Raw genomic sequence first — 25,579 nt, 5'->3', positions numbered from 1 at the left:
TCCTACCTGGAGGACAGGACATACTTTGTTGAAATTGGTAACTATGTCTCTGATAAAATGGCTGTGACCTGTGGAGATCCCCAGGGATCTATTTTGGGACCCCTTCTGTTCAAGCTATATATGCTTCCATTGGGTCAGCTAATATGCAGCAACAATGTGTCCTACCACAATTATGCAGATGACACTCAGATTTACGTGTCACTGACGGCAGGTGAACATGGGCCTGTAGATTCACTCTGTAGCTGCATTGAACAGATAAGTGTGTGGATGCTAAACAACTTTCTCCAGCTAAACTCAAACAAAATTATTGTTTTTGGTCCACAGAAAATAAGGGAAGGTGTTATCAGCCACCTTGAGTCTCTGTCTGTAAAACCTAAAAAGCAGGTCAGAAATCTAGGAGTAAACATGGACTCAGACCTGAATCTAAACAACCATATTAAATCAATAACATCAACATCCTTTTACAATCTGGAAAACATTGTTAAAATTAGAAACATAGTGTGTAAACCAGACTTAGAGAGACTAATTCACACATTTGTTTCCAGTAGATTAGACTACTGTAATGACTTACTCACTAGTCTCTCTAAACGTGCTGTATGACAGCTGCAGTGCATTTAGAATGCTGCTGCTCGAGTCCTGACTAGAACCAGGAAATACAACCATATTAGTCCAGTGCTCGGGTCTTTGCACTGGTCTCTTGTCGCTCAGAGAATAGATTTCAAAATAGCTCTGCTTGTTTACAAATCTTTTCATGGTCTTGCCCCAAAGTACATCTCCTGTTGGTTCCCAGAGTGAGGACTAAACAGGGAGAGGCTAAGTTCCAGTTTTATGCAGCTAAAATCTGGAACAAACTTCCAGAAATGTTTAGACAGGCTTCAACTTTGACAATGTTCAAATCTAGGCTGAAAACAGTTTATTTTACCTGTGCATATGACGATTGAAAGTATTTTATTAGCTTTTTTCGTTTTAATGTAATTTTTAATGTTTTTTTTTTATTTTATGAATTGATTATATCTGATTGTAAATTTATGTAATTGAAAAGCACTTTGAATTTTCTTGTGTATGAATTGTGCTCTATAAATAAACTTGCCTTGCCTTTTATTCATTGCTGAATTTATGTGATATTATTAATTTTAAATGTTTTTATGAACCTTTCCAATAACTTCATTCTGCAGTTATTTAAACAGCTTCATGAGGACGTTTTTGATGATGATTCCAGCAACGAGGATGAGGATCATAATCAGGACAGTCAAGGAACGGCGTAGAAGAAGTTGTTTCAGTGGCAGAACCTCTCCCACAGTCATGGTCATGGATTCATTCTGGACTGGACCTTGCAACTCGTGCTGTGTGCTGTTTTCCTCAACTCTCACATGAGGATTCATGACCAGATCTGGGCCTGGATTTGAGTCTGGAGGTTTAAAAGAAGTGTTCCACATTAACACTGGACTGTGACATAAGACACATCATGCAACTACTGCAACATACAAAGTGATAATGAGTCTTTGTTACCTGGATTTTCCATCTGGTCCACTTGTTTTCTTTGTGAGGTTTTGATTCCGGCTCTTAAAACAGCCTGATCGGAGACACAAAAATACTTCAGAGTCGGTAGTTTAATTTGCTCAAATGAATGAGTTGCAAACTGTAGCTTAATTTTTATTCGCAATATCACCTGTGACCCACAGGGGGCCACAGTGGTGAGAATGACGCCTTTGCTCCAGATCTTGACCATCTGTACATTTGAACTGAGGCCAATTCCACGCGTTTGCATGTTCTCTCCATGTTTGTGTGGAACCTTTATAATTGTCCGGGTCTACCTTGCAAAAGAGGTCTCGACCTCAAAGGGACTAACCAGGTGAAATAAAGTAATTATTTGTTCGACATAATGTAATAAATGAAAACACAGAAGTGAGACAAGAAAACTTTAGTTTTTCATTTGTATCATAATTCTGCACATTAATACTTGCCTAATAATTGTGCACACATATATTACCATGAGAAAGCCTAAACTCAGTTTTACTTTGTTAAACATTCAGATTTGAGAATTTTTGGACTGACTGAGAACACTGTATTTGTACAACAATAAAATCAATCCTCAGGAAAACAACTTGCCTAATAATTAATCATGTATTATAAGATGCACACTGCAAATGGGTTAAAGTTAGCCACTTATTTCATTTTTTTTTTCAAGCTGTGATATGAAATAAACCAATTCCATTACATTCTTTCATAGAATCCAAGTAGACTGTGGCACTGACTGTGAAAGTGACGTGTGCTGGTTTGTGCCAGCTGTAAGGTTGGACATTCATCATTCTGAGTGTTCTTGGTTGTATTCACGAACCTCTTCAGCAGCTTTCTCCCAATTCAGCTTGCAAAAAAACACAATATAAAAAATTGCTTGCAGAGTAACAGAAATGGTCAGTCCAGTCCACAGACCTAGTCCAGAGAGAGAAGAACGTTCTGGTTACGGTGTTCTCTGATGATTGCTGAAACATACCAGAGAAGATTACAACACCTGTGCTCACCTACAATACCCATATGAGCTGCAAACATCAGTGACACGCCAACGGGGAAGCCGATGACGTAATATCCCACCAGGCTACACGCAGCACCAATCAGCTGTTTCCCGACTCCTCTGACAACACCTCCAGCCACTCCCTGTGGACATCAAACAGATCAAATCACATGCTGTCTCCATCAGTATAAGATGTGGGACATCATACTGACAATCAGAAAGACGGATTTAAAATTATTTCTCACCGCAGCAGTGTCAGTAAAATGCATGAAGCCATATATAAATATCACCTCACCAACCCTCTGGACGATGTCTCTAAAGACAAGACAGAGTCACATTGGACACCAACGTATATTCAGACAAGGACAGTGACAAGAGAGGAGATTTTTAGTTCAGTGCCATCAATGAGTCTCATATGTTGTAGTACCAGTTGATGATGATGTGACAGAGAACACCAAACTGAAAGAGGAAGAACTCCACCCCCTTTGTGGGGAAAATCTGCTGTTTAAAATCATTAGCTCGAAAAGGGATTAGAATTGATGAGATGTTATTAATATCAATGATGCCAATGATTTTTTCCTCAATTCCTTTGATTTCTGATAGATTCTCTGTCTGGAAAATGTACCTCTACAAAGGTTTTCAGCGTCACTGCAGCCATTTACCTTGTTGTTCAAGCATTTGACTTCATGACGTCACGTCTGATGTCGTGATTACAAGACTGAACAGTCAGAAAAACATCAGGCCATGATGCGAAACAGTGATGCAATGTCTGAGGCACACAGTTCCATTGGGCTTAAAATTTGGGACTGGTTCGCAACTGGAACCAGTTCTCTATTCCCATCTGTAGCGAAGATACTCTCATTCAGAATTAATGCCAATAGAGTACATTAATTCTCTTTCACAAAACGGCTGATGTCTCAAACTGAAAAGACCGTTGTTACACATTTGTCCTGATGTCCTGGTTTCACTTGGGAATTTCTGTTATATGTCGGACGCAGCCCGGAGAACCGACCAGCGTTTGAAGGACCCAGTATGAAATAAGCAGAGCACGGTACAAAGGATAACAGAGTTTAATAAACATAACAGTGAAGTGATACGAAAACAACAAAAGAGTGCGCGGTCTGGCGTGGTGGATTGCGGTGCGCTCCCAGCAGCGCTAACGGTTCGGAGCCAGAAAACTGTTTGGACCCAAGGACCCCGCCGACACCCCCCAGGTGGCCGCGACAAACCGAGTCTGTGAAAGAAGAAATCATTATGTGAGTCCACACTCAACACACAGAGAGACCACTCAAAGGTGTACAAACAGCAAACACTTCCTGGCTTAATTGCAAATCAGCTTCCCACCCTGCAGGCATAGAACACCCTGTTCACAAAACTCCACTGCAGTGGAAGCTGATTTAAACGACTAACATACAGCTCAATATAATAAGGTGTGAGGGACACCACATTTACTGACTGTATAAATGTTAGTCACAAAACCAAACGTACCTCAGGAAGTGTGCTGACGAGTGTGAGACCTCACCCCCTCCTCTTTCACAGACCATGCATCAAACCTGGATGTTCTCTGCATCCACTGATGGGAGATGGCTCTAGAGACGACGATCTCACCCGTCTGGACACAAGGTCGAGTCTCTGGCAAACACACACTGTGCACTCCAGACTTAAATGCCACCATGTTCCAATCCGTGTAGATTCACCACAGCTGTGAGTCCTGACGAGCTGCACGTGATCAGACTCAGGTGATCAGGGTGAGGTCCTGATAAACTCAGCTACACAGCCACTCAGTCCCAAATGCGCACCACCTGGGAGGAAAACCAAAAAACAGGAACAGAAGACACACAAAAGCCAGCCAGGCACGCCAGCCACAACAGCACCCCACCCTCACGGGAAGCCTCCCGGCGACCACACAAACCTGGCCCAGGAGAAACACCCCCCTCCAGGGACCATGGCTGGAAACCATATCTGCATTCGTCTTCCAACAGAATCTTCATTTAACAGAACGGTTGATGTCTTCTCCTCTGGCTGCATCTTTGCCTTTGTTTCTGTCAGTCACTTAGCACAGGTGTGGCCAGGAGTTCTTAAACCTGTGCGGTCAGCCTTTGTCCAACCATGTTCAGTCTGATTAGTCATAAAACAAAAAAGACAAACATAAACAACCAAACCACCCCCCCCTCCCCAGGGGACGGTCCCATCAAACCCCGGGAGGAGGAGAAAAGAAAAACACAACCCAAACTTAAGCTTGCAAATAAAAACGCTAACACCCACCCCCCCCCCCCCCTCCCCAGAGGACTGTTCCATCAAACCCCGGGAAGGGGAGAAAAGAAAAACCCAAACTTAAGCTTGCAAATAAAAATGCTAACACCCCCCCCCCCCCCCCCAATGACATGTAGGGACCAACACCCCCCAGAGGACATCCTGCCAGCTCCAGGAGTAATAACCACAGCCGAGGTCCCTCTGGGATCCAATGTCACCCACGGGGACTCCCAGCGCCTCCCAGAGGACCATTCCATCAACCCCAGGAGACGCCTCCCCTCATGACCAATGGATCCAGCCCTGGCCATCTATGGCTAGATGGACCCACAGCCCTTTCCCCCCCAGAGGACGCCACAGTCACACCCTGAGGGCGGAAACTGGGGGGAAAAACAAAAGGAAAGAAAAAAAAACATACAAACAAAACAACCCCAACCCCACCCCCTTGGCGCAGTGGAAACTGGAAGCACGTCCAGCGTCACCAACCGTGACTATACCCCAGAAGCCAACTGGGAGGAGTGGAACAGCGGTTATGGCAGACGGCACAAAACGGCGCCACTCCTCTGACTCCCAAACCAGCCACCAGCTGCGGGTATATTCTACTGCCCCAAACCTCAGCCACGCCGATGGCAGACGGCTCAAAGGCGCGCTGAAGCCGGAGGTGGAACAGGGAATCAACAAACAAAAAAAAACAACAACACCCCGAACCCCCCCCCCCCCCTCCCAGGTGCAGAGGTTACCTGGGAAATGCCCAGCATAACCAAACTGCACCACTCCAGCAATGCCGACACGTACGGCTCACCCGGCTGGAGTCAGAGGAGAAGAGAGGGCATAACAAAAAACAAAAAAAAAAAAAGAAAAAAGAAAAAACAACCCAATTACCCCCTCATCACCCCCCAGGGGACCGTCCCATCAAACCCTGGGGAGGTGAAACTAAAAGAAATAAAAAGAAAGACTAACAGACTAACATAAAGTCGCTTGGGTCCTTTTTGTGCTCCAAACAGACTGCAGGGACACGACCCCAGACACTAATAGTGTAAAAAAAAAAAATCCCACACAAAAACCAACTCAAAAAACACCCACACAAAATGAACTAACACAAAACTAATAAGTGATTTATACCGTCAAGCTCAAACAAATGGAACACACCTGTTCCAACTTAAGAGCTTAACAGTAATGTGACTCAGTCACCAAAAGAGGGAGCCAGAGTGCTAAAAATAAAAACCCCTTTGGTGACAGAGAAAACAAACTCAAGCTGCTTTTCTGTGCACAGCTGTGTGTAACACACAACCAAAATGTGTTTCAACTAAATAACGCCGGAGCTGTCACAACAGACGCAGTAGTTATCTTCATCCGGGGAAATGGGGCTACAACTGTAACACGGGAAGCTCAGCGACCCATGCCACAGAGCTCCGCCGTGCGCATTCACCCATTACAGACACACTCTTGCAGCTCCCGTTCAAACCTCTTATCCGGTCGGAGCGCGACGCGAAGCCGTTGCCAGTCACACTCCACCACGACCCACGGATAAGGCACAAACACAGGAAACACGGCTGCAAGAGAGCACGAATCAGCACTCAGCAATGGGCCCTCAAACACGCACCATCCAGGCGGAGAGCACCCGCAACTGATCTGGATAACTTCTGAACGTCTGCTGCCGCCTTCCCGGCGCATTACCGTCTCTGCTACCGCTGGGTCCGTGATGTTTGGCCAGAGACTACTGTTATATGTCGGATGCAGCCCGGAGAACCGACCAGCGTTTTGAAGGACCCAGTATGAAATAAGCAGAGCACGGTACAAAGGATAACAGAGTTTAATAAACATAACAGTGAAGTGATACGAAAACAACAAAAGAGTGCGCGGTCTGGCGTGGTGGATTGCGGTGCGCTCCCAGCAGCGCTAACGGTCCAGAGCCAGAAAACTGTTCGGACCCAAGGACCCGCTCCGACACCCCCCAGGTGGCCGCGACAAACCGAGTCTGTGAAAGAAGAAATCATTATGTGAGTCCACACTCAACACACAGAGAGACCACTCAAAGGTGTACAAACAGCAAACACTTCCTGGCTTAATTGCAAATCAGCTTCCCACCCTGCAGGCATAGAACACCCTGTTCATAAAACTCCACTGCAGTGGAAGCTGATTTAAATGACTAACATACAGCTCAATATAATAAGGTGTGAGGGACACCACATTTGCTGACTGTATAAATGTTAGTCACAAAACCAAACGTACCTCAGGAAGTGTGCTGACGAGTGTGAGACCTCACCCCCTCCTCTTTCACAGACCATGCATCAAACCTGGACGTTCTCTGCATCCACTGATGGGAGATGGCTCTAGAGATGACGATCTCACCCGTCTGGTCACAAGGTCGAGTCTCTGGCAAACACACACTGTGCACTCCAGACTTAAATGCCACCATGTTCCAATCCATGTAGATGCACCACAGCTGTGAGTCCTGACGAGCTGCAGGTGATCAGCCTCAGGTGATCAGGGTGAGGTCCTGATAAACTCAGCTACACAGCCACTCAGTCCCAAATGCGCACCACCTGGGAGGAAAACCAAAAGACAGAAACAGAAGACACACAAAAGCCAGCCAGGCACGCCAGCCACAACAATTTCTCCTGAAACACCTCCATCAGCCTCCACATTCCAGCAGAGGTATCCTACCTATAATTAAATGTTTTTTCAAAGAGGTTCCTTGAAGGTTCCTTTCAGCAAGGGACTCCGACAAGGGCGGTTGCATTCCCTCCCCAATCCCCCTCCTACCCCCATCAAACTCCCCCCACGCCTGCGTCTGCTCATGTCATTCCTTCCCCCTTCTGCGGGGGTGGTGCAGTTTTAGCTGAAGTTGTCCTCCGTTCCTCCCCCCAAGCTGATGGTGGCGGCGCATCTCAGGGTTGCTGCGTGGCCTTCACCCACTTGCCTCAATTCGGATAATGGACTTCTTCAAACTTAGTGCACATAAACAATGTCAAATGTGAAGGTGCTGTCTTTAATTCTGATGTGTGCCATTATTATGGTAAACAAGTAATAATTGTGGACTAATTGCTGTCTGAGGTAACTGGAGTGTAAACATAATTTCTCCACTGTGAGATCAATAAAGTATATCTAATCTAATCTAATCTAAACTGTACCAGGGAGTGTAAATTATCAAACATTTTAAGTGCCACACATCAATGAAAGAAACTTTCCAGACCAGGCAGGGTGTCTCTCCATTTCACTTCAAAAAACACAACCACTTTGTCTTACAAATAACTTTATTTTATCCAACTGTAATATTTTTCTTGTGTTTATAAGTACGCAAAATACATTACATATTTCCCAATTTAACCTGACATGTTTTCTTGTATAACTTGACGTATGTTCAAGGTGATTCTTGAATTATTAATGCTTTGCCATGGTGAAATGTTTTTCTTTGGTTTGTAAAAGGTATTTAGAAAACTAATTACATTTGTGGTAGTGAAACGAGCCTAAGAACAAACTGTATGTCAATATATTTATTGTCTTTAAGTATTTTAAACTCCTCTGATTGTCTCTGCTTGGCAAAACTACAAAGCAAATGGCTGGAACTTTTAGTGATGTAGAGTCCTCTTTAAAAATTCCAGAAAAAAGTTGTTCTTTTTTTCTCTCTTGTTGTGTTTTCTATTATTCTCTTATTTTGGCTCTCTCTTGCCTCTTACCTCTGGCTTACTTTTCTTTGTGGCTGAACAGGCCTCATAAGCTAAAAAGCTACCATGTGGCTTCTTTGTGAATATTATTTGCTCATTATTTTGTATGTTTTGATAGCAACGCACCAGCCTTTTTAAGAAGGATGACCCATGGTCGAGGGATAACAGACAGCACACTGACTAAAAGGGTGCATGTAATGTCTCGTGTTTCTGTGTGCAATGCTTTGGAGAAGTTCAGTGGTGTGCACACTGCTACTTCTGAAAGACCTTCGTCCACTCAGGTTGCAGATGTCTTTTGCCAGTGGCTTGAAGCACATCCACCATTTGCAGGCTATCAGGCTGATCACCTTGTGTCTATTTCCACTGGTGTTTTTGCTGACAAGTCCATCAGCTGTGACAATGCCTTTCAGATTGGTCAAACAGCAGCATCTAAAACTGCAGGGAAGCCATTCACAAAGATCACTCTGCATCGCAGTGATAAAGTCAAAACTACGGGAGACAGGATCAGTATTAACATGAACCCACCCTTTGTTTCAACAGGGTCACGTGTGTTCTTAGGACAAGTTCTGACATGGAGCAGTTCCTGTCCTATGAGCTGGCTCCTCAGCCTCCATCTTTGTTTCAAGATGATGCCATTGGGAAAACCAAACAAAAGTGCCTTGCGTACTCCCCTCAAATCATTTGCTCTGTTCAACCCAACAGTCCAACTGCCAAATTGTCATCGATGGGGGCCATCTCTTACAGTCAGTAGTCTGGCCAAGACCAGCAACCTATGGATGTGGTGGCAGTGCTATGTTACCTATGTCCTCAAGCACTATGGTGCTGGTGCTACTACTGTGTTTGATGGATATAGCACCATCTTGACCAAGGCAGCAGAGCAAATGTGCAGAACAAAGAAGTCAACATCACGTGATATCCTCTTTGATGAGAACATGCAAACCACTACTACTCAGGCTGCATTTGTGGCAAATTACCACAACAAGCAGAATCTGATAGAGATACTCAGTGGCATGCTGACTCAAGTGGGCATCCTTGTGAAGCAAGCAGACACCAATGCAGATGCCTTGATTGTGTCAACTGCTCTGACCCTGGCCAAGTCTGGCAAACCTGTTGCTGTAGTCGGCACTGATACTGGCCTGCTTGTAATGCTTGTGATTCGAACAAACACAAACAAGAACATGCGCTGCAAGAACCCTACAACACTCTACAAAGTTTAAGACATTCAAAGAACCACTGGTGACACAAGATGATGTTGTTGCATGCCATAAGCGGATTCGACACTGTGTCTACTCTACATCGCCAAGGAAAGCGCAAGGCATTCAATCGGGTGCACACCAATAATGACTATGACTTACTCGACAGATTCATCAACAGGGAGAGTACTCATCAGCAAGTACAAGAAGCAGGTGAAAGCTTTCTTTTTAAACTTCATGGTGCATCCAGTTGTGAATCACTTGACCAGTTTCATTACATTGCCTACCACAAGGCAATCATCAGCACATCACTTTCCTCAAACTTTCAGCTGGCTACACTGCCTCCAAAAAGTGCTGCAGCCAAGCAACATTCCTGCCGAGCAGATGGCTGTGGAGTGTTGTGTGGTTGCAGGAAGATGGGAGTTCACTGCTCAGCCCTGTGTTCAAAGTGCACAGGTCAAACATGCAACAACACAACTCCAATACCTCTCCAGACAGATGTTGAGGGAGATTCTGAGAAATCAACTCAAGTTTCTCTGGAGTATGATAATGATGCTGAAAAGTTTAATGAAGTTAGGACATTGTATGAAATGTAAATACAAACACAATACAATGATTTGCAAATCCTCTTCAACCTATATTCAAAAGTTCAAACTGATAAACTTTTGTTTTTGAGCAAATATTTGCTCATTTTGAAATGGATGCCTGCAAGAAATTTCCAAAAAGCTGGGACAGGACAACAAAGACTGGGAAAGTTGATGAATGCTCAAAGGAGACCTGTTTGGAACATTCCAGAGGTGAACAGGTTAATTGACAACAGGTGAGTGTCATGATTGGGTATAAAAGGAGCATCCCCAAAAGGCTTAGCCGTTCACAAGCAAAGATGGGGCGAGGATCACCACTTTGTGAACAACTGCTTGAAAAAATAGTCCAACAGTTTAATAACAATGTTTCTCAACATTCATTTGCAAGGAATTTAGGGATTAGGAGTTGTAAATCATCAAGCAGTGACAGGCCTAAAAAGACCGAAAACCAACATTGAATGCCCGTGACCTTCGATCCCTCAGGTGGCACTGCATTAAAAACCAATATTGTGTAAAGGATCTTACCATGTGGGCTCAGAAACACTTCAGAAAAGCATTGTCAGTGAACACAGTTCATCGCTACATCTACAAGTCCAAGTTAAAACTCTACCATGCAAAGCAAAAGCCACACTTAAACAACATCCAGAAACACCGCTGCCTTCTCTGGACCCGAACTCATTAGAAATGGACAGACGCAAAGTGGAAAAGTGTGCTGTGGTCTGATGAGTCCACATTTCAAATTGTTTTTGGAAATCATGGACGTCGTGTCCTCCGGACAAAAGAGGAAAAAGACCATCCAGATTGTTAACAGCACAAAGTTCAAAACCCAGCATCTGTGATGGTATGGGGGTGTGTTAGTGCCCATGGCATGGGCAACTTACACATCTGTGATGGCACCATCAATTCTGAAAGGTACATCCAGGTTTTGGAGCAACACATGCTGCCATCCAAGCAACATCTTTTTCCAGGATGTCCCACCTTATTTCAGCAAGACATTGCCAAGTCACCTTCTGCACGTGTTACAACAGTGTGGCTTTGTAGTAAAAGAGTGTTGTGTGGGCCGCCAGAAGAGGAGATACTGCTGGCCCACCACCAGAGGGCGCCCTGCCTGAAGTGCGGGCTTCAGGCACGAGAGGGCGCTGCCGCCATGGACACAGCCGGGGGTGACAGCTGTCGCTCATTACCTCTTGACAGCTGTCACCCATCTACTCAACATCATCTCACTCCATAAAGACCAGACGTCATCTCCACCTCGTTGCCGAGATATCATACTTCATTGGAGGTAATATCCTCAGCCGTTTTGTAATTGTAATATTTGTATTTTGTGAGTGTTTGCAGGAGTACCAGTTCCTCCGTCGGTGGAAGCTGTGAGAGCGCTGAAGGCACTCTTTTCCCCTGAGGAATCCACAGTACTCTGCAAGTTATTGAGTGAGAGGTGGAGGTGGCATTCCCACCGTTATTGTTACTGGGTGTACACACACCCACACTTGACTGTCTTTGTTCTTCACCAGCAGTACCAGATCTGACAGTCGGGGACGGTGATCACCTGGGAATTCGGGACTTGGCGGCTCCAGTATTCACCAGGTTCTGGGGCGGCGGAAATCGTGTGGTTCCGGCTCTTCTTAGGACAGACGTCTTCTATCCTCGAGCCTGCCCACACGTCACCTTTGTGTATTGACTGTTATGATATTCTGAGATTGTCTGTATGTTTGTTGTGCACATTCACAACATTAAATTGTTATATTTTGGCTCATCTATTGACCGTTCATTTGCGCCCCCTGTTGTGGGTCCGTGTCACTACACTTTCCCAACAGGATATCTCGGCCAGCGTCATGGACTCCGAGGGGTGTCACCCAGCTGTTGAACGACCAATGGGAGAGCAGGGAGCGCAGGCGTCTGCAGGAGACATGATTGGTGAGCTGCAGCACATTCTCACCGCCTTTACGGCTCGGTTGGATCAAATGACTGAGCAAAACATCCTCCTGAACCGCAGGGTGGAGGCTTTCTCCGCGCAGATGGCGGCGAGCGCTCAGGGCGCTGCTGCAGCTCGTCCTCCTGCCGACCCTGTGCAGGATATAAACGTTCCAGTGGTGGTTCAAACAACCCCTCCCACCATCCCCTGAAGCATACATAAGCCCTCCTGAGCCGTACGGAGGTTGTGTGGAGACGTGCGCGGATTTTCTTATGCAGTGTTCGCTCGTCTTCGCACAACGTCCCGTCATGTACGCGTCAGATGCTAGTAAAATAGCTTATGTGATTGCTCTGCTTCGGGGTAAAGCACGCGCCTGGGCTACGGCGCTCTGGGAACAGAACTCACGGTTGTTATCAGCATACACTGGGTTTGTGGGGGAGTTCAGAACAGTGTTTGATCACCCTAACAGAGGAGAGACCGCTTCAACAGTGCTGCTGTCAATGAGACAGGGACGCGAGAGCGCAGCCGCTTATGCAGTCAACTTCCGCATCGCGGCTGCGAGGTCCGGCTGGAATAACGTTGCGCTCCGCGCCGCCTTCATAAACGGACTGTCGTTGGTTCTGAAGGAGCAGCTGGTAGCTAAGGAGGAACCGCGGGATTTAGATGGGCTTATCAATCTCGTTATACGGTTAGACAATCGGTTGGAGGAACGCCGTTGGGAGCGAGGCGAAGGACATGACCGGATACGCGCCGCCCCTCTCCCTTCCGGGTACGAAAAGGGGCCGCCCTCCCCACGCTCCTCAGCCGCAGCGCTTTGTGGGGCAACAGCTCCCCCTGCTGACGTTGTTAGCGAAACGCACAGGGCCAAAATGGGGAGGCTGATCCGTGGAGAGTGTTTTCTCTGCAGCTCAATTGAGCACACACAGAGAAACTGCCCCAAACGGCCAAAATGACAACACTCGCCCTTAGAGACTGGGCTAAGGGGGGGGTCAAAACATTCAAGTGAGACACACACAAATTGCCACACGACTCCCAGTCACAATCCTGAGCGGGGATTTAACCCTTCAAGCCCGAGCACTGGTGGACACGGGGTCAGAAGGGAATCTGCTAGACAGCAGATGGGCAAGGGAGGTAGGGCTCCCTCTGGTGGCGCTTCCTTCGCAGTTGCAGGTGCGGGCACTAGATGGCACCCTCCTCCCTTTACTCACACACAAGACACAACCAGTAACTCTGGTGGTGTCTGGAAACCACCTGGAGAAGATTGAGTTTTTTGTAACTCCTTCTACCTCCCGCGTGATTTTGGGCATCCCATGGATGTTGAAGCACAATCCCCGGATTGATTGGCCGTCTGGGGTGGTAGTTCAGTGGAGAGAAACCTGCCATCGGGGGTGTTTAGGATCCTCGGTTCCTCCCAGTTCACAGGCTAAGGAGGAGGTCAAAGTCCCTCCCAATCTGACAGCAGTGCCGGTTGAGTACCACAATCTTGCTGACGTCTTCAGGAAGGATCTGGCACTCACCCTTCCCCCGCACCGTCCGTACGATTGTGCCATTGATTGGAGTTCCCGTCCAGCAGGCTGTACAACCTCTCACGACCTAAGCGCGAATCAATGGAGACCTACATCCGGGACTCATTAGCTGCCGGGCTGATCCGGAACTCCACCTCCCCGATGGGGGCAGGTTTCTTTTTTGTGGGCATGAAAGATGGCGGACTTCGTCCATGTATTGATTACAGGGGTCTGAATGAGATTACGGTTCGCAACTGATACCCGTTGCCATTGTTAGATTCCGTGTTTACCCCCCTGCATGGAGCCAAAATCTTTACTAAGCTGGACCTTAGAAATGCGTATCACCTGGTTCGGATCCGGAAGGGAGACGAATGGAAGACGGCATTTAACACCCCATTAGGTCACTTTGAGTACCTGGTCATGCCGTTCGGCCTCACCAACGCCCCCGCGACGTTCCAAGCCTTGGTTAACGACGTCTTGCGGGACTTCCTGCACCGATTCGTCTTCGTATATCTGGACGATATTCTCATCTTTTCTCCGGATCCTGAGACCCATGTCCAGCATGTACGTCAGGTCCTGCAGCGGTTGTTAGAGAACCGACTGTTTGTGAAGGGCGAGAAGTGCGAGTTTCACCGCACGTCTTTGTCCTTCCTGGGGTTTATCATCTCCTCTAACTCCATTGTCCCTGATCCGGCCAAGGTTGCGGCAGTGAGAGATTGGCCCCAACCAACAAGCCGTAGGAAGCTGCAACAGTTCCTCGGCTTCGCTAATTTCTATAGGAGGTTCATTAAGGGCTACAGTCAGGTAGTTAGCCCCCTGACAGCCCTGACCTCTCCAAAAGTCCCCTTCACCTGGTCGGATCGGTGCGAAGCCGCGTTCAAGGAGTTGAAACGACGGTTCTCTACTGCGCCAGTTTGGTGCAGCCCGACCCTAGCCACCAGTTCATGGTGAAGTGGACGCCTCTGACTCAGGGATAGGAGCCGTGCTGTCCCAGAGCGGAGAGACCGATAAGGTACTTCACCCGTGTGCCTACTTTTCACGCAGGTTGACCCCGGCTGAACGGAACTATGACGTCGACAATCGAGAACTCCTTGCGGTGAAAGAGGCTCTTGAGGAGTGGAGACACCTGTTGGAGGGAGCGTCTGTGCCATTCACGGTTTTCACTGACCATCGGAACCTGGAGTATATCAGGACCGCCAAGCGGCTGAACCCCAGGCAAGCCCGCTGGTCACTGTTCTTCGGGCGTTTTGACTTCTGGATCACCTATCACCCCGGGACCAAGAACCAGAGGTCGGATGCCTTGTCCGGGTACACGAAAGAGGAGGTCAAAACTGCACTGTCGGATCCACCGGAGCCCATCCTGCCTGAGTCCACTATCGTGGCCACCCTCACCTGGGACGTGGAGAAGACCGTCCAGAAGGCCCTGGCACGGAGCCCGGACCCAGGAACAGGTCCGAAGAAACCGTCTGTACGTCCCACCAGAGGCCAGAGCTGCAGTCTTGGACTTCTGTCATGGTTCCAAGCTCTCCTGTCATCCAGGGGTGCGAAGGACCGTGGCAGTTGTCCGGCAGCGCTTCTGGTGGGCGTCTATGAAGGCAGACGTCCGGGAATATATCCAGGCCTGCACCACCTGTGCCAGGGGCAAGGCAGTACACACAAAGGCCCAAGGACTCCTCCAGCCGCTGCCGGTGCCTCATCGCCCCTGGTCCCACATCGGCCTGGATTTTGTCACGGGCCTCCTGCCGTCCCAGGGCAACACCACCATCTTCACGATAGTGGACCGTTTCTCCAAGGCGGCCCACTTCGTGGCCCTCCCAAAGCCCCCAACAGCCCAGGAGACAGCAGACCTCCTGGTCCACCACGTTGTCCGTCTGCATGGGATACCCTCCGCCATCATCTCAGATCGTGGCCCCAGTTCTCCTCACACGTCTGGAGGAGCTTCTGCAGGGAACTGGGGGCCACCATGAGCCTCTCGTCCGGGTACCATCCACAGACGAACGGACAGGCAGAGCGGGTCAACCAGGAACTGGAACAGACCCTCCGCTGCATCACATCCGCGCACCCGACGGCCTGGAGTAACCATCTGGCCTGGATCGAGTATGCGCATAACAGCCAGGTGTCTTCGGCCACCGGCCTCTCCCATTTGAGGTGTGTTTGGGGTATCAGCCCCCGTTGTTTCCCGTGGTGGAGGGAGAGGTCGGTGGGCCCTCGGTCCAGGCCCACCTGCGGAAGTGCCCTCGGGTTGTGGCGCTCCGCCCGCTCTGCCTTGTTGAAGGCCAGGACGAGGGCGAAGACCCATGCAGACCGCCGGCGATCCCCGGCCCCTGCTTACCAGCCCGGGCAGGAGGTGTGGCTTTCCACGAAGGACATCCCCCTCAGGTGGACTCTCCGAAACTCCAGGACAGGTACATTGGCCCCTTCAAGATCCTCAAAGTCCTCAGTCCTGCCGCAGTGAAGCTCCAACTCCCGGCTTCACTACGGATCCATCCGGTTTTCCACGTGTCACGTATCAAACCTCATCACACCTCACCCCTCTGTGCTCCCGGACCAGCGCCCCCTCCTGCTCAGATCATCGACAGGGGGCCGGCTTGGACGGTGCGCCGGCTCCTGGACGTCCGTCGGATGGGTCGTGGGTTCTAGTACTTGGTGGACTGGGAGGGGTATGGACCCGAAGAACGCTCCTGGTGAAGAGGGGCTTCATCCTGGATCCGGCCCTCCTGGCCGACTTCTACCGCCAACACCCCGACAAACCTGGTCGGGCGCCAGGAGGCGCCCGTTGAGGGGGGGGTCCTGTTGTGTGGGCCACCAGAAGAGGAGGTATTGCTGGCCCACCACCAGAGGGCGCCCTGCCTGAAGTGCGGGCTTCAGGCACGAGAGGGCGCCGCCGCCATGGACACAGCCGGGGGTGACAGCTGTCGCTCATTACCTCTTGACAGCTGTCACCCATCTACTCAACATCATCTCACTCCATAAAGACCAGACGTCATCTCCACCTCGTTGCCGAGATATCATACTTCATTGGAGGTAATATCCTCAGCCGTTTTGTAATTGTAATATTTGTATATTGTGAGTGTTTGCAGGAGTACCAGTTCCTCCATCGGTGGAAGCTGTGAGAGCGCTGAAGGCACTCTTTTCCCCTGAGGAATCCACAGTACTCTGCAAGTTATTGAGTGAGAGGTGGAGGTGGCATTCCCACCGTTATTGTTACTGGGTGTACACACACCCACACTTGACTGTCTTTGTTCTTCGCCAGCAGTACCAGATCCGACAGTCGGGGACGGTGATCACCTGGGATTCAGGACTTGGCGGCTCCAGTATTCACCAGGTTCTGGGGCGGCGGAAATCGTGTGGTTCCGGCTCTTCTTAGGACAGACGTCTTCTATCCTCGAGCCTGCCCACATGTCACCTTTGTGTATTGACTGTTATGATATTCTGAGATTGTCTGTATGTTCGTTGTGCACATTCACAACATTAAATTGTTATATTTTGGCTCATCTATTGACCGTTCATTTGCACCCCCTGTTGTGGGTCCGTGTCACTACACTTTCCCAACAAAGAGTGCGGGTACTAGACTGGCCTGCCTGCAGTCTAGACTTGTCACCCATTGAAAATGTGTGGTGCATTATGAAGCGCAAAATACAACAACGGAGACCCCAGACTGTTGAACAACTGAAGTCGTACATCAAGCGAAAATGGAAAAGAATTCCACCTACAAAGCTTCAACAATTAGTGTCCTCAGTTCCCAAACGCTTATTGAGTGTTGATAGAAGGAAGGTGATGTAACACAGTAGTAAACATACTACTGTTCCAGCTTTTTTGAAATATGTTGCAGGCAGCCATTTCAAAATGACCAAATATTTGCACAACAACAAAGTTTATCAGTTTGAACATTAAATATCTTGTCTTTGTGGTGTATTCAGTGGAATATAGGTTGATGAGGATTTGTAAATCATTGAATAATGTTTTATTTACATTTTACACAATGTCCAAACTTCACTGGAATTGGTATTGTATGTTTCAAAACTTTGACATTTGTAATTTTTTTGATATAATTATCTGAAGTTATGTACCTATAAGAATCCATGAATATGCAAATGTTACAGTTGGGTTTCTACAGTATTACTACCATACAGTGCAGTTGTTTTATAATTTCTTGTTTAAATGCATATGTTTTATAGAATCCTTAAATGTTGTTGAAATTGGATTCCTTGCAAAAAAAAAAAAAAAAAAAAAAAAAAAGAGACATTTTTAGGCACATTATTTGCATCTCGATGATGTTTACAGTCTGAAATTTGAGAAAATCTCAAACCGGTGGCCATCTTGGATGCCATCATTAATTGAACAAAAGTCACGGGGTGGATTCTTGGGTACTTTTAGCATGTTATTTATGACAGTTTTATTAACATATTCTGAAATGTTCAACTTGTTACGAATTTGTTTCATGTTGAACCCTAATGCTTCTGAACTAAAAAAGCTAAGTGACCCATCAAAGATTCATCAGGGCTTTGTTCAGTGGTACAAGGTGGCTTCATACAGTTTCATTTGATCATTTTCTTAATAATCATTGGCTTCAAAATTCTTACCTAAATACCAATTAGATTTAGTCACTTAATTCCTTAAACTTTTTTCCACTTTGTTTTTTTTTTTTTAACTTTCAACATCTCATGAATAGCTACATGCATCCATCATTGTTCATATCCTCAAAATACCAGTAACCTGTTTATCTCTTGTATACTTGTAAATAAAAATGTAAATATCCCTGCAGTGGTTTTATTGTTTTCTGGTGGAAAAAGCACTGGTCAATCACTGAATTTATGACTTTTAGATTTGAGACTGATTAATGATTATTGATTAATCATTAATGTCGGGCAGCATGGTGGATTAGTGGTTAGCACTGTTGCCTCACGGCAAGAAGATCGTGGGTTCAATTCCCGTGGCCTTTCTGTGTGGAGTTTACATGTTCTCCCCGTGTTTGCGTGCATTTCCTCCAGGTGCTCCGGTTTCCTCCCACATCCAAAGACATGCAGGTTAGGTGGATTGGAATCTTTAAAATTGTCCTTAGGTGTGTGTGTGTGTGGGTGTGTCTGTGTTTGTTTGTCTGTTTGTGGCCCTGCGACAGACTGGCATCCTGTCCTCGGTGTACCCCGCCTTGCGCCCTATGACTGCTGGGATAGGCTCCAGCCCTCCGCGACCCTTAATTGGACTAAGTGGTAGGAGATGAATTAATGAATGAATAATCATTGCTTAAAATAGATGGTGCCTTTAAAACTTTGAGGCAAATAAAAATCATTCCAATTAAATACTGTCTTTACAAATGAGGCATGACTTACCTTGGTCCCCATAAGGAAGACCTTTCAAGATTAAAGATTAATGAATCTTAATATTCAGATTTGTTACATTTTTTTTTTTTTTTACATTTTTATCCAAATAATTATTAAATAATCAAATTGTTAATTATGTTGGTGCCCCACTGATCTTAATAATGATTAAATATTCAAACCTGCTACATCTTATGTTGCTGCCATGTGCATCCAAAATTTAAACTGCAAACTAGACCATCCATTCGCTGTACTGCACTGTTGTGACGAGAAGGCAGCTGAGCCAAAAGATGAAGCTCTGTATCTGCTGGTCAATATTCATTCCTACTCTTACCTTTGGTCATAAGGATTGGGTCTTGACCGAAAGAACTACATCATGGGTACAAGTGGCTGAAATAGGCTTCCTCAGGAGGGTCGCTGGCATCTCCCTTAGAGATAAGGTGAGAAGCTTGGTCATCTGTGAGGAGCTTGAAGTAGAGCCACTGCTCCTTCGCTTTGAAAGGAGCCAGCTGAGGTGGTTTGGCTATCTGGTAAGAATGCCCCTGGGTGCCTCCCGAGGGAGGTGTTCCAGGAGACTCCTGGGAAGATCCAGGACTAGGTGGAAAGATTATATCTCCACACTTGGCTGGGAACACCTCGGTATCCCGCAGTCAGAGGTGGTTAATGTGGCCTGGGAAAGGGAAGTTTGTGATCTCCTCCTGGACCTGATGCCCCTGTGACCTGATCCTGAATAAGCAGTTGAAGATGAGTGAGTGAGTGATATTTTCATATGCATATATGGATGTATGTATATATGTATATACATGCAACTGCTGATGCAAGAGTTAGTATCTCGACTTCTGTCTGGTTGTCTTTCCTGCAAAGGACGGAGTCAACCTGTTTTCACCTTCTGACAGTGTTACACGTCATCTTTTGTTCCTCCTTTTTCCAAAAATATGTAACAATGACTTCCTTTTCCATCATTTTTGCAAACAATAGTTATTAGGAGAATCATAATATGGATTTCAGTTTTAAAATCACTGCAAAAGAATATCTACAACAAAGAAAAATCATGTCACTGAAACGAAAACAAGATTTACGAGGTAGGCTGAAAAGTTCTAAGGCTCCCCATGAAGGAGTAATGCATTAACTGCATTATAGTGAGCCTTAGAACTTTTCAGCCTACCCTCGTATTTTCAAAATTTGTGGCCTTTTTTCACTGATGCCGCCTCCTTTCCAAACTCTGAGACACTTACAAAGATTTGAGTTAACACATAATTAGTAACTGCAAATTAAAGGTCACTGTATTAATATTTGTACTCACTCTGCTGATGTGAAAATATATCCAATGACATTTCTTGTGATGATCAGAATCACTCCAATGACACATGCAATTATCACTATATGATTGGGGAGAAAAAAATAAATAATAATAATAATAAAAAAAAAAATCACATCGACAAGATGTTAATAAACTAGACTGTGTGAAAGTATTTGAAAAGGAAGGGGGGGGGGGGATTCTGAACCTATAATATATTCTTATTCATAGTTCTGCGGTTTGAAACAACTGCTGAGCAGCTGACTAATATTGGATATTTAATTTCATTGTGAGTGAAAGATAAAGTGGAAAAGGAGATAAAGAAGATAAAACTATTTTTTGGAGTGGCTATAAAGAAAATAAGGGCACATTTAATTACTTTGAGTGTATGCATTTCATATTTTGATTTTCATATTTTGATTAATCTTGAGCAGATACATCACCTTTTGCTGACATTTCTGCTTCTGCACATATTATTGTACATATCATAACAACAAAAATCTTTAAGTGATATTAAATCTTAAATACCAGCCCTCCTTTTGCATTCTTGGGATACAGAATTATTATGTGCCATGAAGGTTAAAAAAGAAGTCAGCAGTCCACAGAGCTTTCTCCTATCATGCACATGTTCTGTGGAATGCTCTACCTGCTGAGATAAAACAGTTTGATTCTTTGGAGTCCCTTACAGCTATGTTCAAAACTATACATACCCTGGCAGTATTTTTATTTTTTAGCCATTTTTATGGAAATATAAATGATAACACAAAAACTTATTTTTGACTTGTGGTTCATGGTTGGGTGAAGCCATTTCTTGTTAAACAAGTGTGTTTACTATTTTTAAATAATAATGACAACAGAAACTACAGAAATGACTGTGAGCAAAGGTTTACATACCCCTTTTCTTAATCCTGTGTATTGCCCTATTTAACATCAATGACAGTTTGGAGTCTTTTCTGGTGGTTGTGATTGAGGCTCTGATGGTAAAGCTGCAACTAAATACAATTGTAATCAAACGTTTGGGCACCACTGATCATTTTCATGATTTTCCTTTATAAATCATTGGTTGTCTGGATAAGAAATTTCAGTTAAATATATAATTTAGCAGATGAACACACTGATATTTGAGAAGTAAAATGAAGTTTCTAGTCTTTACAGAAAGGGTGCAATCATTATTTATTATTGATTTGAAGACATGTAGCACTAATCATTGGAACACAAAACTGGTTGGTAAGGTCATTGACCCTTGACCTCCTTACACAGGTGAATCCAATCATGAGAGAGTATTTAAGGTGGCCATTTACAAATGTTTCCCTTCTTTGCATCTCTTCTAATGAGTGGCAACATGGGAGCCTCTAAACAACTCTCAAATTACCTGAAAACAAAAATTGTTGGTTGTTGGTTTAGGGGACGGATACAAAAATCTATGTCAAATATTTCAGCTGTCAGTTTGCAGTGTGAGGAACATAGTCAGGAAATGGAAGACCACATGCATCATTCAATTATACATCACACATTGAAAAGGAGATGCTGTAATGTAGAGGAGGCCTTTCTGCGTGCACGCTACAAAACAGTCATTGAGGTATGCTAAAGCACATTTGGACAAGCCAGCTCATTGTGGAATAAGGTGCTGTGATTACACTAAAATTGAGTTATTTGGACATAATAAGGGGCAGTATGCATGGCTGAAAAGGAACACAGCATTCCAAGAAAAACACTTGCTACCTACAATAAAATTTGGAGGTGGTTCATCATGCTGTGTGGCTGTGTGGCCAGTGCAGGTACTGGGAATCTTGTTAAAGCTGAGGGTCACTGGATTCCACTCAATATCAGCGATTTCTTGAGAACAATGTTAATGAATGAGTCACAAAGTTGATGTTGCATTGGGGATGGATCTTTCAAAAGAAAACAACCCTAAACACTGCTCAAAATCTACTAAGGCATTCATGCAGATGAATGAGTACAGCGTTGGAATGGCCACCTCAGTCCCCAGACCTGACTATCATTGAAAATTTGTGGTGGGGACAGTAAGTGGGCTGTCCAGGACAGCTCTCCAGAGGGTCGTCACCAAGCCCAGGAGATCACGGGTTGTCTCTTGCCTTCATTAGAGTAACTGTATACAGTTGTTGTCTCAGGAAGGCAAGGACTATATCAGAGACCCCTCCCATCCTGGACACTATTTATTTGAATTATTGCCATCAAGCAGATGATACAGGGCACTTAAGGCAAGAACAAACAAACTTAAAAAATAGGTTTGTGGGAAGAGCTATTTGTGCACTGAATGCTGCTGGACCTGCCATTTTATGATTGTGATTAAGTAAGTGTTTTAACTAGGTTTATGTAGACTTTTTAGGGTTATTTATTATTCTATTTATTTATTTTAAATGTGCTTTTAAGAGATTGTTTTTAATTTCATTGTCATGCACAGTATTTTTTTTATGGTGTCATGTACAATGATAATAATAAATTCTATCTATTTTATTCTATGCTCGGAAACCAACAAACCTGAGATGTTTTGTAAAGAAGAATGGTCCAAAATACCTTCAACCAGAATCCAGAATCTCATTGGAAGCTATAGGAAGTGTTTAGAGGCTGTTATTTTGCAAAAGGAGGATCTACTAAATATTTTTATATTTTTTTCTGCTGGGATGCCAAAATGTATGTACCTGCCTAATCTTGTTTAAATAATTATTGCACAATTTCTGTACATCCTATAAACTTCATTTCACTCTCAAATATCACTGTGTTGTCTGCTATATGATACAGTGGGGCAAAAAAGTATTTAGTCAGTCGCTGATTGTGCAAGTCTCCTACCTAGAAAGATGAGAGAGGTGCTGTAATTTTCAACATGGGTACACTTAACTGTGAGAGGACAAAATGAGAAAAAAAAAATCCAGGAAATCACATTGTAGGATTTTTTTTTAAAGACTTATTTGTAAATTATGGGTGGAAAATAAGTATTTGGTCAATAACAAAAGTTAAACTCAATACTTTGTAACATAATCTTTGTTGGCAATGACAGAGGTCAAAAGTTTCCTTTAAGTCTTCAATCAATCAATCAATAAATTTTTTTTATATACTGCCAAATCACAACAAACAGTTGCCCCAAGGCGCTTTATATTGTAAGGCAAGGCCATACAATAATTATGTAAAACCCCCAACGGTCAAAACGACCCCCTGTGAGCAAGCACTTGGCTACAGTGGGAAGGAAAAACTCCCTTTTAACAGGAAGAAACCTCCAGCAGAACCAGGCTCAGGGAGGGGCAGTCTTCTGCTGGGACTGGTTGGGGCTGAGGGAGAGAACCAGGAAAAAGACATGCTGTGGAGGGGGAGCAGAGATCGATCACTAATGATTAAATGCAGAGTGGTGCATACAGAGCAAAAAGAGAAAGAAACAGTGCATCATGGGAACCCCCCAGCAGTCTACGTCTATAGCAGCATAACTAAGGGATGGTTCAGGGTCACCGATCCAGCCCTAACTATAAGCTTTAGCAAAAGGAAAGTTTTAAGCCTAATCTTAAAAGTAGAGAGGGTGTCTGTCTCCCTGATCTGAACTGGGAGCTGGTTCCAAGGAGAGGAGCCTGAAAGCTGAAGGCTCTGCCTCCCATTCTACTCTTACAAACCCTAGGAACTACAAGTAAGCCTGCAGTCTGAGAGCGAAGCACTCTATTGGGGTGATATGGTACTACGAGGTCCCTAAGATAAGATGGGACCTGATTATTCAAAACCTTATAAGTAAGAAGAAGAATTTTAAATTCTATTCTAGAATTAACAGGAAGCCAATGAGAGAGGCCAATATGGGTGAGATATGCTCTCCTTCTAGTCCCCGTCAGTACTCTAGCTGCAGCATTTTGAATTAACTGAAGGCTTTTTAGGGAACTTTTAGGACAACCTGATAATAATGAATTACAATAGTCCAGCCTAGAGGAAATAAATGCATGAATAGTTTTTCAGCATCACTCTGAGACAAGACCTTTCGATTTTAGAGATATTGCGTAAATGCAAAAAAGCAGTCCTACATATTTGTTTAATATGCACTTTGAATGACATATCCTGATCAAAAATGACTCCAAGATTTCTCACAGTATTACTAGAGGTCAGGGTAATGCCACCAGAGTAAGGATCTGGTTAGACACCATGTTTCTAAGATTGTGGGGCCAAGTACAATAACTTCAGTTTTATCTGAGTTTAAAGCAGGAAATTAGAGGTCATCCATGTCTTTATGTCTGTAAGACAATCCTGCAGTTTAGCTATTGGTGTGTGTCCTCTGGCTTCATGGATAGATTAAAGCTGGGTATCATCTGCGGTAACAATGAAAATTAAGCAATACCGTCTAATAATACTACCTAAGGGAAGCATGTATAAAGTGAATAAAATTGGTCCTAGCACAGAACCTTGTGGAACTCCATAATTAACTTTAGTCTGTGAAGAAGATTCCCATTTACATGAACAAATTGTATCTATAGACAAATATGATTCAAACCACCACAGCGCAGTGCCTTTAATACCTATGGCATGCTCTAATCTCTGTAATAAATTTATGGTCAACAGTATCAAAAGCAGCACTGAGGTCTAACAGAACAAGCACAGAGATGAGTCCACTGTCCGAGCCATAGGAAGATCATTTGTAACCTTCACTAATGCTGTTTTCTGTACTATGATGAATTCTAAAACCTGACTGAAACTCTTCAATAGACCATTCCTCTGCAGATGATCAGTTAGCTGTTTTACAACTACCCTTTCAAGAATTTTTGAGAGAAAAGGAAGGTTGGAGATTGGCCTATAATTAGCTAAGATAGCTGGGTCAAGTGATGGCTTTTTAAGTACTGGTTTAATTACTGCCACCTTAAAAGCCTGTTGGTACATAGCCAACTAACAAAGATAGATTGATCATATTTAAGACGAAGCATTAAATAATGGTAGGGCTTCCTTGAGCAGCCTGGTAGGAATGGGGTCTAATAAACATGTTGATGGTTTGGATGAAGTAACTAATGAAAATAACTCAGACAGAACAATCGGAGAGAAAGAGTCTAACCAAATACCAGGCATCACTGAAAGCAGCCAAAGATAACGATACGTCTTTGGGATGGTTATGAGTAATTTTTTCTCTAATAGTTAAAATTTTGTTAGCAAAGAAAGTCATGAAGTCATTACTAGTTAAAGTTAATGGAATACTCAGCTCAATAGAGCTCTGACTCTTTGTCAGCCTGGCTACAGTGCTGAAAAGAAACCTGGGGTTGTTCTTATTTTCTTCAATTGGTGATGAGTAGAAAGATGTCCTAGCTTTACAGAGGGCTTTTTTATAGAGCAACAGACTCTTTTTCCAGGATAAGTGAAGATCTT

General features: G+C 44.9%; 1 protein-coding gene across 1 annotated transcript in view; it reads right to left on the bottom strand.

Annotated features, from left to right (window-relative positions):
• Positions 1 to 1,175: 1,175 nt before the first annotated feature.
• The window catches only part of LOC117526659 (multidrug and toxin extrusion protein 1-like), a 119,776-nt gene continuing 95,372 nt past the window's right edge, over positions 1,176 to 25,579 (bottom strand). The window contains exons 12-16 of the mRNA XM_034188713.1: positions 2,758 to 2,827; positions 2,523 to 2,655; positions 2,339 to 2,433; positions 1,510 to 1,573; positions 1,176 to 1,408 (exon numbers count right to left, since the gene is read on the bottom strand). Of these exons, the coding sequence (XP_034044604.1) occupies positions 1,176 to 1,408; positions 1,510 to 1,573; positions 2,339 to 2,433; positions 2,523 to 2,655; positions 2,758 to 2,827 (595 nt within the window). The remainder of the gene's footprint in view (positions 1,409 to 1,509; positions 1,574 to 2,338; positions 2,434 to 2,522; positions 2,656 to 2,757; positions 2,828 to 25,579) is intronic.

This window comes from Thalassophryne amazonica, chromosome 15 (genome assembly GCF_902500255.1).
Source record: "Thalassophryne amazonica chromosome 15, fThaAma1.1, whole genome shotgun sequence".
Classification (NCBI taxonomy): Eukaryota; Metazoa; Chordata; class Actinopteri; order Batrachoidiformes; family Batrachoididae; genus Thalassophryne; species Thalassophryne amazonica.
This window is presented reverse-complemented; position numbering and strand designations above follow the sequence as displayed.